A 19740-nucleotide genomic window follows, 5' to 3' on the forward strand; every position below is an offset into this window, starting at 1 on the left:
TTAAAAAAAAAAAAAGGCAAAATTTAATACACAAATATATACATGCAAAAACTTGCAGTGGTAGTTATTCCAGAAGCACATTTGACAGAAGAAATGATCAAGAACTACTTTCTCAGAAAGACAGTTTCTTAACTCAGCATTTTAATGTTAGTGCTTTGCAGCAGCAACATTGTAATAACAGGCATAAAAGTAAGCACCGCCTTAAGTGGTGCAGGTTTGCATAAAATGAAATAATCCAAATTATTCAAACGTACAAAACTGAATGCAAGCAACAAAGAAATAAACAAATCAGAATTACTCTCTACACAAAGTACTTTGCTTAAAATTCTGACATTCAAATAACTGCCTGGCTATTGTGTGGAATTCAAAAATAATTGCATTTTGGATGTCTGAGGGGGAAAGAAAAAAAATTCACCAACACACAGATTGACAGGAGACTTTTATTAACATATCTTACAATGCCGATTACTGTATTCCTAGTTTTGTAGTTCTCTGATGCATTTTAAAGATAGATTTATATTCTACAGTAATGTACTGTACTTAAATGATCATTCCTACAGGATATCACACCAGAACATTTGAGTAATGCATACACACGCCACTCTAGTTTGGACCTGTTATTTTTTCAAAGTTAGCTTCATAAAACAGGATAAAAAAAAGTAATGGGGGAAATCAAAATTCTTGTTTAGCAGCATGCAAGGATATTCAAGTACAATTTTCAACATAGTAATTTTTTTGTGTTTTTAAATTGACTGGTGACTAATCCACCAGTACTAAAATAAACACTATGAAATACCCCAATGTTAAAGTTAAGGCTATTAGTTTAATTCACATCCATATGCACAACCAGAGAACGCTCCATTTCAAATAGAACACAGTAATCAAATTCTGGATACGTTATCTCGTGTGAATATAGCATCGGTGCTTCAAACTAAGGATTACTCAAGTTCATGAGCCCTGTAATAATGTTATGCTGGAGATGTAAAGAAACTTTTTGCTTCTCAACCACACTTACAAAATGGCCTGATACTCATAATGAGCAATGCAAAAATATTACAGGCAGAACTTATAATACAGTATCAAAAAAGTAATATTTTGGAAAAGACACAGCTGTTTAATTGGTGAAACAGTAATTTTAATCTTACAGGAAGTACTGTAATACTTTTGAAATATATATATATATATTTATACGTATGTATAAAAACCAGCATCCGTTATTGTGGGGGGTTTTTGAGTTGCAGTTATCCAGAAAAATTCATTGTATTTAGTCACTTTTCCTTCTGTCTATTCTCCTTGATTACTACACAGTCATTTTGTTTCTCCTATACACTTTTCACTAAGTAATGACTTCCACTGGGGAACTGTTTTCATTGTATACATTTTTTTATCATAAGATGTTTTTATTTTACACATACAAATTTTATTTTACACACAAGCTACGAAAGTCAAAAATACCAGGAACTGCTTGGTAGTGCTGTATGAAATAGCCAACATGTCCAACACCTGTGGAAAAACATCAGTAGCGATATGTTACATACCAGTATTTTAATTGTAATCTTTCCTGCCAGTGTACACAGAGCGGGGTTTAGTCCAGTCTGGCCTGTTCTCTTGAATTGTTTTAGCCCTCTAAACATGAACTGATCTGGCATTCTTCCAGCGAGGCTGCATATGCATTATGTGTTCACATAGGCTACCCCTCGAGTTTTTTTTGTTTTGGTTTCTTTTTCCTGTCCTTTGGAAAACCAAGCAGAAAGAATATTGATTATTCTGAACAAATGCAATAGAAGAACCTCCTGAAATGACAGGAAAGATACAAAATTGTTTCCTTTGTAGAACAGCCCGCACATTTTCAAACCAATAATTCTGAAACATACGTCTGGTCTGTAATGAGAGACAGGCTTATGGCTGTTACACTTATGATTGGAATCTGCTGTGTCAGGTGCCATGCTGATTCCCTATATACAGCAACTTTTGTATGTGTTATCACTAATGGTTTATTCAATTGATATGGAAGAGTCAGGAAGAAAAAAAAAAAAAAAAGTATGAAATTCCTGAGAAAGCATAAGTTTTCAGTAATGCCTGAAATATTTCAGCAGACTTCTTGTGGTAAGTGAAATAATCTTTAAAATTCAACTTTCAGACCAATTGTTACCATGCAGTCTCACAATCATTGTACAATTCATGTCTAATTACAAATGCATACCAAGCAAAAAACCTCAAACCAACACAAGAAAGGCAAAAGAAATTATCCAACACAGAAGATGTAGTACACATATACAGTTTCAGCAAAAATTGCTAAAAACTCAACTCCACGCAGAGAAAAATAAAAACTTGACAGCTATCCCTGGAGCCTCTAAACAACTGTAAGTAAAACTTGTGCTTCTTAACAATATCGGACAAAAAAAAGTAGGACTACTGAGTGCAATCATTGCTCACACCATTTTGAGGATTTAATTTCAAATTATTATATGACTATTTAATAGCAACAGCAGCATATTATGCAAAAATTTCACGTGTTGACCAAGTTCCATTTCCCTTTTATGCCCATTCCCCACTCTACCCCGAGGCAAAGAGCTGAACTCCCATTCATTTAAAGCTATTGTCAGTCAAGATGCATTCATTCGTGGTAACAGCGATGATATGGTATGAAGATGATGGTGATTTACAAGCCATTATAATGTGGCCCCCATCTTTTATTGATATGATCGAAAGTATGAGACACCCACTGCTGCTCAAGCACTTTGTATCTTTCCTTGCATATGTAGAGAGGTTTGCCACGCCTGTTTAAAAAAAACAAAACAACATACTAATGATTAATATGTCACATAAAATGGAAAACAACTTCATTGTTACTATAAACATTGTCAATATAAACAAATATATAGGATATTCGTATTTCATCCTTCCCCTCCCCCAGAGAAGCATATATTTTTATAAGTAGGGGGCTTTTGGTTTTAAATAAAATTGCTGTGCTCCTTCTCCCTCTTGGAGAAACTTGCATAAAATGGGAGTTTTCTCTTCAAGTAAGGTAGAGATTTTTATCTTTACTGCATTATATGTAACTGATACACACAAAGCAGCAACAATAAAACGTATTTGTAATTAAATTATTACCTAAGATCTCTGTCTTCTTCACCATGTGCATCTAGATAAACAGAGCCCCAAAGGCAGAAACGATGGCCTCTTATGATGATGATTACAGACGCATTAATCAAAAGAAATATTCCTGTCCCAGCTCCACAGTTTTGTGAATGCTGTAGAATTATGAGTGCAGAAAGGGAAGAGTACAAAGATTGTTAGTCTCTGTTAACTTTATAACAAAAAGGACTTTCAAAATATAAACTAATTTTCTTGAAACAACATGCATTATTTTCTAGGGTACAGTTTGACAAGGTAGCCTGCCCCAAAATTCTCCAGACAAACCAGAACTCTGTATCTTGTGCTGCCATAACTTTACATACAAAAATGGTTCTGATGACAAAATGGAAAGTACTCATATTCTGTTAGGAGTTACATAAGAAAAATGAACAAAATCATTCTCTACAATACTTATAATTTGTTGTATAACAAACCATTTAGAATCACCAAATATTCTGCACAGATGGCAAAAAAAAAAGAAAATAAGAAAAAATCTTGCCTTCTCTATCTACGCTAATAGATCTAGTATGCAGTTCTACAAATCTAATTTTTTTTTAATTAATTCCTGTTTGCTTCAATATGTCACTCACTGCTGTATGTAAAGTATGTATTTTTTTCTGTATAGTCTTATTACAAATAAAGGGTATGACTCCACTGACTAAAGTAAAATGTAATTAGTTACATACATTCTTAATTCTTTTCAGCTGTTTGCATGAAGCATACACCTTAAATGTAACTGTTAATTGCATTTTAAATTTTGCCTACTTCTCTCTTCTCCCACTGTAATAGCAGAATAAGAGAGAAAGATAAGTGTAAGGAATTACATGATCCTTATGGAATTTATTTGGGTTTGATTTTATGCCCTAGTTATAAATTTTTTCTCAGTTTTGTGAAGCCCATGTATTTCCAGACTTCTAGTAACTGTTCAGTGATATGAGCATTCTGAAGGCAGCAAATTTCAATAGGTTAAAATGAAAACAATGTGTCAACACTGCCCACAACAGCTTTTTAAGAGTTTTTCCACAAGGGGAAATTAGGCCAGCGGCTTAAAAAGATTAATAAAACTGTTTTTCAGAATCCAATCTAGGTCCAACTATTAGAAATAAACGCTAAACATGATACAAGCATTCATATGAGATCAGGAGCACATCAGGACCAAGCAATGGAGTTAAAAATGTCTGTCAGAATGAGAACCAAGTGCAGAACTGGAATTATCCCTCTTACCAGTACACATTCACAGTAACTCTGTTGTTTGCAGCATAATCCTTTCAAGCATACAAAAGTACCACAAACTAGACAAACAGCAGGATCTTTAGGAACCTTGGTACAAACAGTACAAGTCTTTCTGTGATAATACTGAAAAATGGTATTATAATTCTCAGGCAACTGAAGGAGACGTGGTAAGTCCCACTTAGGCTCCTGGATAAGCAAAGCCTAGAAAGAAAGAACAATGTATCAGTTCTGCACGTTCACTTATATAAAACTAAGACAAGATTATTGAAGAATGGAAGAATACCATTCTCTCAAGTCATTCTCTATTTCACTTATTAGGAAGTGTCGTGCAACAGTCACCTGCTTCCGCCTGAACACCCTTCCTGTGGTCACATTTTGTCTTTTGTAACAGGTACAAAATGAGTGCTAACCATTTCCCAAGGACGTTTTCTAAATGTGACACCACTTAAGTGCAATAACCTTCATGGCTAAAACAGAGAGGACTGAGATGAGCGTGAAGAGAAGACTGCTACTCACCACATCTACTGGATGAAAAAAAGCTATAGTGTTGAAATATTTCTAATTTCTGTTTCACAACTAACTTCCTAATTCTGCTTATTCAAATCGTGGTGTTTTTTGTTTGTTTGTTTGTTTTTGTTTGCTTGTTTTTGTTCTTGGGTGGGGTTTTTTTTGCATCTTTGGCAGAAGATGCACTATCTGTTATAAGTAAACTGTTAAACAGCTTTTATCATTTTGATCTTTTTCAATATTGCTGATGATTTAGATTGGGTATAAGGAAAAAGGTGTTGTTTTTGTTTTTTTTATGATAAGCGTAGCAAAGCATTGGAACAAGTTGCCCAGAGACGTGGTGGATGACCCGACCTTGGAGATATTGCAGACCTGGCCAGACCAGGCTCTGAGCAACCTAATCTAACCCTGTTCACTGCAAGGGATTGGACTAGATGACAATTAAATCCTTCCAACTCAAACGATTCTTTGATGCTCAAAAATATCACTAGCATCTAATAGGCACAACAAACTTCTGCTAAATATTTTCTTTGAAGAAAGCTTCTGTTACATGACCTGAGTAGGCTCTAGGTCCAGAAAATATGGGTACACTTAGAAAATAGAAATGCCATCCTTAAGTTATAATGTTTCCAGTAATCATATTGAAAACAGTTACGTTTTCTTATTCCTTTTGGTAACCATTCAAATCCATATCCACTAACTAACATTTCTGATCACAATGTCTTTCTCATATACAAGTCAGATTCTCTGATCCTACACAAGAGGGCATGTACACAGTCAAACAATTAGCAGCTGCTTCTGCATTAGCACCACATCAGCTACACTTGTATCACAAGTACTTTTGCTACATACCTTTACTTGATCTGGATGTCTGTCTGCAAATGAAGCCAACTCTGAGCACCATTGTGATATCATGTCAAATGCTGGCACTGGCCAATCAAGACAAGAGGCACTGGTGAATTCATCAGATGACTGAAAAGATGGTAACAGACCCAGACAGTTTGCAAGAACTGTGAATTCTTCATCTTCCTTTTGATACAAAACCAGAGATTTTAGATTAGTGCCTGTGCTTTGAATTTTTATATATATTAGGCTATACACAGTTTATTTAAAAATGTTTCTATTCCAATAGCAATGGTAAATGTATTAGCATTATTGTACTAGAATATATTCACAAAAACAGAAGAGGTTTCATTTCTTAATTTCTTCTTCCAAATTATCTCAAACTGGATTCTCAAAATAAAACTAGTCAGAATAAGAAAAACAGAACAAAAAAAGACCGAAATAGTTTGTAGCTGTAGGTGAGAATTTTAATGCCATGAAATGGGGAAGCAGCAAACTATTTAAATCAGCTTAATCTCACAGAGCTTAAACACGATTGTCTGCTGATGCATTGTCTCTAAGAATAAAGCCCAAATATGAACAGACATTAAGCAAACTCAGGACTGAAGTCTAGTCTTTGTGCAGATTATCATCTCAACAAATGCATTGTAAGTTTTAAAGCTCTGCTGTAATAATTGAAACAGATAGGTATGTCCTGTTAAAACAAGCATGTATCTGCTGTGGGATTTTTTGTTGTTGTTTTGTTTGTTTTAAATATAATATTTTTCAGGGAAAATGCCCTGGAAAAAATACAAAGAAGAGAAATAATGTTACAGAGGAATGCTTTAATACACGCTAAGGAAAAAAACAAAAACAAAAAACACACCAAAACCAAAACAACAGCTTTTAAATGGATACATTTGAGTGTGCCCCTCCCAGTCCGTACCTGGCAACTAGGTAATTCCCCACCAAAAAGATGGTGTTGAAGTAGGCTGGTGATCCTGAGGAAAGGTAGGCAGAACTGCTGCAGATAGCACTCTACAGAATCAGGATTTACCTACGGGGGAAAGAAGTAATTACTAAATTCTGAATAAGCTGTTGCCAATGTAAGAAACTTCAGTATTTGTCAGATGTTATCTGCATGCACTCCCATTAAGGTACAGTGTATCAAACACATGTTTTGAAGGCTGGCAGTCCACTAATAATCTGAAAGAACTTTGTTGCTTCCAACCCCCTGCCCCGCTCCATAGAACTTACCCAGACAGATACTTAAACATTCAGTTTTGCAAGTTTTTTTGAGCATATGATTAGAACACACAATTATAAGAAATATTTGTCAATAACTTTCTCAACACAGCACTGTCAGTAAAAGAAAGGTTTGCATAGACAAACTCTCCCAAGGGGATGTGCTTTGATCTAGAAAATAGAGTGGCACTGCAGTCTTTAGCTAGATCAGAGTAAACTCATTACAACAACCACGCTGAAATACTTCAACAAGAGATAGAAAAGGGACGTTATATAAATTTTCAAGAGATTTGCCAATACCACTGTTAATTCATCAGTCTCTTGTTCTTCATATATCTTTCCTATAGACAGCTCGCTCACCACATGACCCAGCAATACTTCCCAAGATTTTTCTCCATTGCATGTATTCTGAAAATAAAGAAATAAAAATTGCCTGGTCACAAAAAGGAGAAGAATTTCCTGTAAAAGAAACAGTGATAAAATACATTTTCCTTTCATCAGCATATGCATTTTGACTTATAAAGCTGCATAATATTTAAAACAATTGAAGGCATAATTTTACAAAAAGGAAATGCATTTAGTTCATAATTACATATATTCTAAACAGTGTTCTATGAAAACACTTTCTCTGCATTTCTTCTTTTTTTTTTCCTGTGAGAATATAAAAACGTTTACTTTAAAGTTAGAAATAATTGCTTTATGGATAGATGGTGTTTTGGCAGAACTTGAATTTTAATAAAACTGATTTTAGAAAATGATTTTTTCCTAAAATGCATCAGAGTAAGTTACAAACTCTTGCCATGTATCGTAAATTGGAACAAGTCTATGAAAAAAAAGGAAAGTTGTGTTTGAAATGAACAGTATCTACTGCAGATAGGAAAAACATGTTTAGTAGAAAGAATAAATAGCCACTTAGCTTTGTATCACACCATTTAAAGGCAACAATTACAAAAGCCATCAGAAACAGAAAGCTGTGTTCCCATAATTACTTTTCTTCCAAGTCATAATAAATTGTACCCAGGGAAATCACAGTAAGAGTTTTGAGCTACGTTAGTGGTTTGACCACTTGGCGTCAACAGAGGGGAAAGATTTCAGCTCAGGTATGGCATCCAGAATATCGAACAAACACTCACTTGGCATTATCCACAAAAGACGAAAGTGTGATCTGTGTAGGCATCATAGGATCAAAACATCAAGCGTTGACAGCATGCAAGAAAAAGCCAGCCTGAACCAAACTTTTAAAACTATTTGGGCCTTCAGAAACTGAGGAAAAGCTATGTTCCTTAAATAAAGACAATTTCCTTCATCACATGCAAAGCAAAATACTTAATCTGAGTACTAAGGCTAAGGTTATGTTTGCTCGGCACTAGCAAGAACATGGCTGATGAAAGAAGAGATGGGCCGCAGCAGAGCTGGGAGAAAGAGGGAGCTGTGCAATTACCACCAGCCAGCACTCAGACATCTCTTCAACACACATTGGGTCCATGCAGCAACATTATGCAGGGTGAAGAGGAGGAAGAAAATCCAGAAATACATCTGGGGAAGGACAAGCTCATCTGTGGGCCTTTTGCAAAACTACTGCTCTTGCGCTGGAAGTCAAGAAGGAAAATACAAGGATAATGTAGAGATCAACCTAAGCATGTACAGCCAAGCTTCTGTTAGAACTTGGACCTCTGTACACAGATGATCTATACAAGACAAGAGCAAGGAGGAGGATGTTTTTAAGAGGGAGTGAGAGACTCTCAATGCAGCATATATGCAGCAGGAGCAGCATTCCTATTTACCTCCTATTTTTCGTTCTCACTCAGGAAACTGTCAACTTCCAATGGGCTTATCACAGGAGAAAAGCCAAAATTCTCAACCTGACAGAAGTTAATTTGTTGGGCTCTTTAAACCACATTAGATAACAGGAACCATTCACATTAACGTACTGTTTAATATACTACAATTTCCCACTCAGTCTTAACATCCAAAGACAAGCATGCCAGTGAAAATTTCACTAAAATGGAGCAGTCTTCAATATCAAAATAAACAGCTACTTTAGATATCCATTATCTGAGACATTATCATTATTTGCAAGCCTAAAGCACAAGTTCCTTTACGTGCTGCAAATGCTTTTATGTTTCCATAAGAAAACATCTTAGTAATATAGGTAGCAAGCTTACCTATCACATGCCCTAAGTCCGTTTTTACACAATCAAATCTCTCATTGTAGACAGCAAAATAAGCATTGTAAATGTATGTTTAGATAAACCCAAACTTCTGCTGCTAACAAAAAAGCAGCCCGTGTTTATCACATGGACTACAAAAGAATATAAACTGGTAACACTTGAACATGTTTTAATGCCTTCCTCCAATGTTTTAAAATTGTAGAACAATCCATCATTTGGGAATCACTTAAGTAAACAGAAAAACACAAAACAAAACCAAAAAAACCTAGAACAGCAACATTCTTAAGCAAATGTTCTTGAAACTGTAATGACATGAAAATACATTGAAAGAATGACATGAATGGAAATTTAATGAAGTGTAGTATTATTCAGTGTTGGCCAACATATGTCATCAGCACCTTGGAGTAGTGATAGACGAGAGCTACAAATCTAACTTACACGTGAAAAGCAGGTCATGTTTCTCAGTGTGCCTTTCGCCTTACAGCCAACATAACCAGGTGTTGTGTAGAGGAATACTCCTGCTTCCATTTCCTCTCCTGGCCCCAACACTTCCATCTTTTCCATTGATACGCAGCCTTCTGACTAATCAATCCATTGAGCAGAAGACTAGCTGAAGGATTAAATGAATGACAGTGCTGGTGCGGGAAGAAGGTGTGGAAGAATGGCTAAGGGAACTGTGTCTTTTGGTAAGAACTGGATTCAACCAGCTTAGCTTCCCTTTAACTCGTAAATGCCATCAAAAGACAAGGAAATGATACGGAAATATTTCCCCTATTTAGTTCACGTGTTTCTTAAATTCCTTCTTTGTCTCTCTTTCACGTGAGCACCTCAGACTGCAAATTGAGAGACATCAGGATGGCTAGCCAAGAACAGTGTGAACAAGAAAAACTTTTTCCAGCAATAAGCTTGTCTGCCTGTATGTCTGGTAAAGGAGTGGTGCATCTGACCAACACATGGTTTACCTAGGAAGGAATACTACCTTTTTACTGTTGTAACAAACTCAAAAGTGGTACTACATAGTTATAGTCTCAAAGCTGAAATTCAGTTCTGGAACTGGAAGGTTTCCCTAAAACCTGCAAAACCTGTAGAAATTGCACATGCAGAAACAAAATACTGGATTTTTGTTAAGAAGCAGCAAATTATTATATGTAAAACAGAGGTATCTTGTTCCATTTCTAGTATGTATATATGTAATATGTATATATATAAAGCTCATAAAAGTTCATTATTATTTTAATAAATTAACCAACCTTTTTGAGAGCTCCTGACTGCTTCCATGCCATCCTATCTTCAGTGCTGCATTTAACAGAAAGTGCTGCCAAGGCTTGGGTGTACAATAGAGTAAACAGCACCTTTACAATGCAGGTGAAGTGTTCTGTAAAACAAAGGAAGTCATTTAAAAACACATAATATTTATAACAATTATGCTGACTGCAGAGGCTGTAGCTAAAGATTTTTTTTTGTTGCTTTTCTCTAAAAGTATAAAAAAAAAAATCCAAAGACATAAAACCATTATATTTACTTACTTTCAAAACCAACTTCAGTAGCCCTAGTGAACTGAACAATAAAGGGCAAGTAATTTTCCACTGCTCCATATGTTCATCTTAATCCTGATCAGAAGTAATCACTCCTGAGGACTTGGTGATGTTACAAAATTCTGTTTTGCCCAAACGCTGCCTCATGTTAAGCCACTGACTACTGATGGCTACAACTAGGTCCTGTAGATGTAAGCTAGCATCCTACCATACCAACTGGTAGTGACTAAATTTAACTTAAGTCACAGTCATACAAATACTGGAAGATTAATTTTGTAAAGAAATCACAGCACAAAGGACATTTATCATACTCCAGTTTCTTTCTGCTTTCAGATATGGATCCAGTCATATCAGACATGCTGCAGATCACTCTTATATTGAATAATTATTTACCAAACATCATGTGAATACAGAAGTAGGATAAAAGATAGACCATTGTCTTAGAATTTAGTTTAAAAGAAAAATCTTTACTGGCTTATGCTTCTTCATAGTATTTAAAGGGCTTATCTCCTACGTACAAGCTGCAGGAAAAAGGCTTTGAAATCTTTTTCTGGGAAGCTAACAAAGTTGATATGCAACGTCCTAAAACTGGAACAGGAAAAAGGTGAATGTAATCATCTCTGAAAGGAAAATGCAGCAACAATCACTGTCTCTGTTTACTTTGGGCTGTATCTCTCTTTGCAAATGATCTGATTTCTAAAAACTCCAGGTAGATCAAAGAAGTTTCTATCATTAGTTTCACCACTTCTTAGGCGCAAGTATAACAGCAATATATTAAAACAATGTACACAAAAATGAAGATTTTATTTAAAAAATCTACTGAAGCTTTGAAGTCAAACAAAATAATTTTATTTATGTAGACACCTTACAAAAATTGGGTTAAACTCATTTTTTTTCCCCCAAAGGATTTTAACAAGCTTCTTACATGAAGATGAAAAGGAGATAAGCGAGATGAAATGCCTTCCTTCTCTTTTCTTCTACCTGGTATCAAAAACCACTACTGATTTCTGAAACGAACACACCTAAGACTTAGGTGCATAATGAAGCTTATGAACTAACAATTGTTTTTATATTTAACAAGTGTTTACAAATGAATGCAGAGATAGATTTTGACACTTTTAATGTCATTGAGTGTATAAAACAAGTATAATTTAAACACTTAAAATGATTATTTCTAATGATGAAATTAAAACTACCTTTTTTTTTTTTTTTTTGCATTATTTTCCTGAGGTGTTCACATCAAACATGACAACAAACTCCACTATACTTCACCCAACCAATTCTTCAGCAGGTAGCATTATAATATCTCCATATTTTCCCAGAATGGGAATCCATCATATCCCATTAACACTCTAGGCCACACTTTTCTCCTCTGCTGACACTTCTACATCCATAGAAATCCTTCTGAGGAATAGAAGGGGTAAGATTTCAGTAAATTTTTTGGGCTGAGATGCACAAAATTCAACTATGAGCACTCAGAGAATTTATAATTGCCTCTTCAGCATGAGCTACAGTCTACAACTGCAGCTATAAATGACCTCAAGCACAGAGTTCCATCTCAGCCAATAGCAGACACAAGCAATAAAGATCTGTGAAAACAATAATGAAATTGTTTTTCTGCAGACAAAACTGTGTCAAATAGAAGCAAAAACTTCACATTTAACAATCTCCTACATTCATAAGACAAGCTTACTGTAGAAGCCGTCTACTTTAAAAATATTTGGTGCTGTTCTAGCTTTAAAAAAAGGAAAGGATTCAAAGAGAATGTAGGCAAGTGTGATTGCATATCTATACAAGTACCAGTTGTCTTCCCAACCTCTTGCCTAACTGCAATCTCTTTTGAAAACTGAACATCTTATTTAAATATGTATACCAAGAGGGGCTCCAAGAACTTTGGTGAAGCAAACTCTCAGCAAGAAGGTTGCCATTTTGGCTAACTTATCAGCATAGATTAGCTGTAATGGTTCTCACACCTTTGGTTTACCTCTTTACATATTGTGTTAAAATGTAAAGTTTTACTTTTGATGTTTTAAGTAATAAGAATAGTTCTCTTCATTCTTAAAATATTGTAGAACACAATTCACTCAATTCAACTAGAAAATATTAACATTCAGCTGAGAGAACATTTTCTGTGTTCTTTTCTTGATTTTTTAGTCACATGTTCAAAATCAGAACAATAGATATATTAAAACTTAGCTCAGCTTAAAACACTGGTATGCATTTTTTGTGTTTTGATTAGAATACAAAACAATACCACAAATTGTTCATAATTCAAGTGAACAGAAGGCAGCACTCTTGAAGCATGAAAGATTTGGAATACACCACCCAAAAGACTCTCTGAGCTAGGCCTAACAAGACAAGCAGGATCTGGAGATAGAGAGCAGTGACATCTGTATTTTAAATGCTGCCCTCTCTGTCTTTTGCTTTTTCTTGGAAATTCTAGGCTTTGCTGACTAGAAGAGCCTCTTAGAAAAGTTCTGTTTGCCAGCTGTATTTGAATACAGCTTATATTAATAACAGCTGAAAGATGATTTCACATCTAACTGAAGAAGCAAAAGTGTGCAGAAGGCTCTCTCAGTGGAAATCAAGGTATTCCTCCCTAATATAACATTGCAAAGATTTTGGTTCTATCAAAATTATTTATGTCAGTAACAACAGTCTGTATTTCAAAGATCAGATTTGCATCTTGGAATTTATTTTTGTTGCACTTAAAGCAGGAAAATCAGACCACTGATCACCATTCAGCAGTCTGCCACAGCCATGTCCTCCTCTAGATAGCTTCTTCTGTGGTCATACAGTGCTCACATGGCACACCTTAACATGCTAATACTATTACATTTACTAAAATCTGATCTTTGTTAAATATGATTCTTCCTCATCTCTAATTCAACCTCATAGCTAATTTTTAAATTCACTAGAGGTTTTTATATCTCACATATATGTTTGAAAATAAATTGTTGTTGTATTTACTTACATAACTCATAAATGATGATGAATTAGTTTTTTGAGAACAGAGAATTATGTTCCAAAAGTACACATTCAGCTAATATGGGAGAATGGCCTGGGCTACTCTTAGGAGGTCCTGACTTCTGTAAAATTTTATGGCATATATTCAGGAAATAAATAAATAAAATTAGAGGAGTATTTCAGAGATAGTCTGCTAGTCTGCTGTATAATGAGGGCCCAGGCTTAGAGAACATGTATTTTAGTAACAAAAACATCCTATGAGAGGTGCATTAAAAAAACCAGTAGGATGACTAACTATCATCCCACTATTATATGAGATCTCTTATTTCTAGAATGAAAGATACTTGACACATGCAGGTATCCATAACATTAGAGCTGTTACATTCTCATCTAGCACAAAGAGCTGTTTCCTTCCTTTGTGAAGTGCTATCTTGTCTGCCTTTCTGTTGATGCTGCACTGTGTTTTCCTGATGGCCCCCTGGTGGAGCCTGTGTACTTCTGTTGTTTTTTTCCCCTTCAATAACCCTAAAGGTTGCTAGTATAGTATAGTTTTGTAGGCTGTGATGCCTTGATCCCTCCTGCTGCAGATGATACACTGTGAACCATCCTGCACTAAAAGCAGGTACTTAGGTATGTATCTACAAAGACTAATTAGTACTATTCTGACAATCTAAAAGTTACATTACTAAGACTAGGTCACTGTAAGTGAGAGAGTTTAGTACTCAATTTTTGTACTTATTTTTGCACAATGTTGAGAAATGCTTTTATGTTCCTACTTTAAAAAAATTTTTGGAACCAAATTACTTCACAGCATCCTATTCCATTAAACGCCCCTTAAAAACAGAGCTCAAAATACCTTAAGAATAGAGTTTACATAGGAAACATTTCAAGAACCCCACCTTTAGCATTAGTGTAAGAAGCGTGCAGGTTCAGGTTAGTGCACTACCAACAATCTTCCAGTTTAATTGTGAGCAAATCAGATAGCATATGCTGGCAGGTGATGACAGCAGAAAGAAAGCAAAAGGAAGAACCTTCGAGCGAATTCAAAAGGGCATCTTTATATAAACAGCCTTTGAAAATTTTCTTCCTCATCTACAACTTGATCAGTTATTTGAACAAGTATCTTCAGAACAGAGACAGCACTGAACTTTATATAATCTTTGAAAGGCATACTGAAAGCCTCAATACATATAGATAAATACTTCAGCTTCCACATTCAAATTTGATACTATTCAAGTTGATTACATTCGTCCTATTTTTAGACAAGATCCTTATCCAGTCATTAAAGGAAAGCTTAAATGTTCACCCCGGTGCTGCCTGCTCTACTTTCATTGCATGTCATTGAAACTTTAGAGAAAAGAGAACATGTCAGAGCATGCAGGTCAGACCCTTCAGCATCCAGGCCTTATCAGAGCTGGAAAAACAGAAATAAAAACAAGGTATGTGGAGGCTGAACTTAGGTGTTACACAGCACATGAAAGTTGAGCTAAACTCTCAGTGTCACTCCCACATCACAGGCGCTACAAGCAGCATCGCCGGGCTGCACAGTGGACCCCCAGCTGCCTGTGCTTTCTGCCACTCCCTGCATGTGTGGCACCAAGGATAGCAGCAGGCCACTGACAGCCAGCTCAGCATTGGCCCGTGCACCTGTGAGCCACACATACACCCAGAATCAGTTTTGTTTTGTTCTATTTTTAAGTACTTTGTAACAGTGATTTTTTTATTTTTTTATTTATTTATTTTACAAAACAAAATTTGAAACCAGTGGAAGCTACGAACACTGTGCAATACAAACCTGTTTCCAGAGATCTCAAGTCAGGTCCTTGGACAATAAAAATTTTCACACTTAATGGCAACTATGAAGAATAGTTTATTTTTAATTAAGAGATTTGTTCAATATGTAGGAATTGTGTCACCAAAAGGCTGTAAATTTGGTTTACAAGGACATTAAGTTTTTAGTATCCAACAAGCTGCTGTCTCCATTTCTGTACTACCTTTCTTCATACAGAATACCGTTTTGTATTTCAATAAGAAAGGAGCTAGAGGTGCTAAAAACAAAACCCATTTACTATTACTCACCATTGGTGAGTCCCAACTGTGAACTGCTCATCCTCTGCACTACAGCTGCAACAAAATTAAACCAGAACCTCCTTTATGGATTATGTGTTTAGTCTTGTGCACATTTCAAAATGCTGAGCATGTAAAACTATAAAAGCTACACTCATGTTCTAGCGTCAAGCATTTTAACAAATAATGATTAAAAACTTCAAATTATTTTCATTTATTGAACTCAGAGGCTATTTTGCTGATTACACTACAAAAGAGGTATACTGTATCTTTTTCATTCTCTTCTTGACAAATTTGCTAAGTGCTTGTAAATGCTCTGACCTCCACCACAAAGTTTCTCCTGCAGAAAAGGATTTAATTTGCTGCATTCGTTGTGATGTGTCCAGATCAATTTTCTTCTCTGAGTGAAAAGGCTGAACGTTAATGGCATTTTTATTACTTAATTGATGTCAGATCGTAAAAGATACTGACAGCCATCCAAGAGTTAATAGGATAGTTAACACAATTCTTAGTGCTGTATCCGAAGGGCAAAAGATGAAGTTTGGGTCCTTCCTTACAGAGCCCTCCTGTTTGTCCATTCTAAAAACAGTTTTAATGAACAGAAAGATGATTTAATACTTGAGCTATTTTAGTTTCCTGTAAGGATACAAATATTGCTTCTGTGAACACATCAACATGCCTATAAAAAAAAAAATACTGCAGAACTAGTCCCATTAAAAGACAGCACTAAAAGAGGAAGGAAATCTTTCATTGACTCTAAGCCCCAAAGAATTCTTCATCACCATTACCATCAGGTTCTGCACCACACTGCAACTACACTGCAGAAGAGTTGGTGTTAAGTCTTTTGTTAAAAGAATATACTCAAACTTATCTATCAGCACACTGGCGTCTGTCCTGTCTGAATGCTGACATCAGCCAAGCCCACAGCTCCCACAACCTGCAATCACTTCAAAGCAGCAAAGAACATTCAGGAAGCAGCAGGGTCAAACATGGATTTTTTTCCATCTGTCACTAGCCTGGCATGCGACCCAGCAAAACTCATTTTTACCTTTTCACGCCTAGCCTCTCTACCAAGAATTAATGATATCTGCATTCAACTCTGTGACCTATACACCAATTACAAAAGTTCTAAACAAATATGTTATTACCTATTTTTCTATTACCTGTTATTACCTATTTAGAACTGCATTCTACACCTCATGACAAAGTATTATGAAAGATCTTTTCACTCTGCCTTTTTTGATGAAGCAAAAATTAGAAAGAATAAATGCTAATTTTTTTCGGATTTAATGCTTTGCAGTTGTGAAGCAGTTACATTCATCATCTTCCTGCCACCTGCCTTTAACCTTTCAAATGCAACACATACTAAAGCTAAGAGCAAAATCAAGATGTGTTACTGATGTGCAGTATTTTACAGACTTCTCCACAGGATGCCTTACTGTCATTAACTGAACACTGCCTTTCCTAGGATAGACTTTCATAAATAGTATTCTTCAATGCTTGAATGTAAGCTACAAAAAGACTAATGTTTGTACTTTGTACAAACAATTACTTTGGCTTGACCACTCCCTTCCCTGAAGTTTCTCTGTTTAGACTGTATTTTGCTGCTCTTAACTCAGATAAAGTTAGTTTACATTAAAACTGGTTTAAAAAAACAGAAAGGTATGTGTTTTCAACAGCATGCTTCCTACTCCAGATTTTTTACCTAATAATCATTTGGACATGTTTAGTCCATAAACATATACACTGAACCAAAAAACACAACCCACCATGTTAACAGACACACACAAAGTTGTTTGAGCTCAAGTTTTAATTCAATTTGAACCATCAGTAGTGAGGACTGAACACTTGCTTCAGCAGAAAGTTAGGTGTATGTAAAACAGCCTTCATATTTACCTATAAATTAGCAAAAGCCAGTAGGCATGAAAACAGCCACACAGATCCCAAAGCAGATTAAAAAATGGCTTTGTTCTCTCTTTAAAATCAAGGTATAGCTATAAATAATCAAAGCAGAGAGCAGAGGGGCTAAGTCACCATAACCTGGAGCATATACTACTAGCAAGATGGACAAGTTTTCATTCCTTTTATACAGAAAATTATGTTTTAAAACATTTTTCATTGCTAAGATGATAACCATGGTTCTTAAATTAATATTTACTCCAAATTTTTTTATATGCTGTCTCTACTAGGGTTGCCACATCACAGCAATTACCTATTATACACAAGTGCTGCAATTTAAACTCTGAATTTCAAACTAAATTACAAACTTTCAGCCTGAGGCACTCAGTTCAACTCGAAGTATTGAGCTGCCCGTCTAAGAAAAGAGATGAAGGTCAAACAAAGGACACTTCTTCAGGAAAAGAAATAGTTTTGGCTCAGCTCTTGTATCTTTACTGAATAGGCTGACTGATAAGGTGAGAAGACAAGGGACACAGATAAGCCTGTCGAACTACAGCAAAAATTTCTGTTCAATGCCACCTTCTGTAGATAAGGAAGAAACATTATTTTAGAATGCACAGTAGGCAAGCTACAGTTTACAGTTCTGGAAGTCACCATGAATGCACACTCAGAAATAATCTTTTAAATATACATATTCTTGCAACATACCTTTGCGCAATGGCTGAGGCATGGTTAAAATCTGGATTAGCAAAAGGGACGAGACATCTCTGTAAAGTACAGGAACTTCTGGCAACTCTTCACTTATCAGCCTGGAAAGAAAAGCCAAAGGAAATTATTTTTCATTCTACCATATGACTCTTCATTTTTATTTTGTACTGAGTGTTAAATAGTATTATATTTTATATCAGGCTTTTAGAAGCCAATAACCTGTCAAATCATTAAATGACATTAAATTCATTTAATGCTACAAACAGATTGGAGTAACTCATAAGGATGTTAACTATTCCAGTACCTAACTTGTTATTCTAGTTATTCTAAAACTTTCAAGAACTGTCTGTACCAGCTATTTTTATATACTGACTCAATCAACATTCAGTATTTCCATTTAAAAGTTTTGGTCCTAATCTAACAAAATACAATGCATAGTTACATAGTAATGTAATTTTTTTTCCCCCCAAAATATAGGATTTCACAAGTATGCTATGACAACAACTAATTCAAATTGCATTGATGTTACAAGGAATGTTCCTATTGGGAAACACTGAGACCTCAGAAAAGATTTACCTTCCTTCATGCAAAGATATGAAGATTCAAGCAGCCAGGTGGAATTATCCAGTTTTACAAACTTCATTCAATATTCCACAAAGCTTTAAGGACAGCAAATAAGCAGAGAGACAGTGCAAACTTCTGAACTAGTCAGATTCATTCAATAACATTATCTTATTGCCACATACTTAAAAGCAGAGTATGTTAGCAGATGGGAAGCAAAAAGAATTCTCCACTCATTAATTGACAGGTAAGCACGATCAAGATCTCAAGCAAAGATGTATGGCAATGCCCAAACACAGCCCCCATTGTCTTTCCTTTTCTGCAACACAGCCTTTCTTCTTCTGCAACACTCACAGAAAAAACAGCTGTTTGGAGTTTTACTCCCATTGCCAAACAGTGCCAGCACTAGTTGGCTGGCTGTTTAAATGCCAGTGGAATAACTGAGACAGAGACGTCTGTTTGAGATGATTATCTCTGCTACTACAACAGGAGTTGCATTGTGAGGAACAAGTATAAATGATCAAATCCATTGTGGAAACCAGTCTCAGGCTAACAGATAGAACCGTTGGAAAGGAAAACACCACACGCTACTGAGTTTCTCTCAATTGCTTGGAAATTTAAATGTTGCCTTCAGACATCCAGATTTTCTTTTGAAAATCTCTTCCCTTAGTCCTTAGGCTTTTCCCATCTTTTTTCCTCTTCTGTTGTTCTTCTCACCCGAAACTGCAGGAGAACATCTCCCTCTCTTGGTGGGAAGCTCACTTATTTAAGGCAGCTATAAACCTTCACACAACACAGCAACTTCACTGGGCCCTTCATAAAAACCATCTGAGAAAAATCAGCAAGCCAAAATATATCCAACCTGCTACAGCTTCAAGGGTTGCTGA

At 35.6% G+C, this 19740-nt stretch overlaps 1 protein-coding gene across 1 annotated transcript; it reads right to left on the minus strand.

The window, feature by feature from the left end:
- Positions 1–422: 422 nt before the first annotated feature.
- LOC104911723 (E3 ubiquitin-protein ligase UBR3-like) lies at positions 423–19710 on the minus strand. The gene is made up of 9 exons (XM_010713727.3): positions 19571–19710; positions 18293–18393; positions 10367–10491; positions 7246–7353; positions 6647–6757; positions 5731–5907; positions 4363–4572; positions 3115–3254; positions 423–2780 (listed from the first exon to the last, which is right to left on the minus strand). Exons 1-9 carry the CDS (start codon positions 19588–19590, stop codon positions 2663–2665), a joined length of 1110 nt encoding a protein of 369 aa, XP_010712029.1. The 5' UTR covers positions 19591–19710; the 3' UTR covers positions 423–2662.
- Positions 19711–19740: the final 30 nt, after the last annotated feature.

The sequence above is a fragment of the Meleagris gallopavo genome, chromosome 7, assembly GCF_000146605.3.
Source record: "Meleagris gallopavo isolate NT-WF06-2002-E0010 breed Aviagen turkey brand Nicholas breeding stock chromosome 7, Turkey_5.1, whole genome shotgun sequence".
Taxonomy (NCBI): domain Eukaryota; kingdom Metazoa; phylum Chordata; class Aves; order Galliformes; family Phasianidae; genus Meleagris; species Meleagris gallopavo.

Excerpts from the sequence above, each read along its gene's own strand:
- LOC104911723 (XM_010713727.3), bottom strand. The coding sequence starts at position 19,590 with ATGTTCTCCTGCAGTTTCGG. Across the intron at positions 4,573-5,730 it reads GACATCCAGATCAAGTAAAG|GCTTTGCTTATCCAGGAGCC; the intron begins GTATGTAGCAAA and ends CTTTCTTTCTAG. Across the intron at positions 2,781-3,114 it reads GAAGAAGACAGAGATCTTAG|GCGTGGCAAACCTCTCTACA; the intron begins GTAATAATTTAA and ends TTTTTTAAACAG.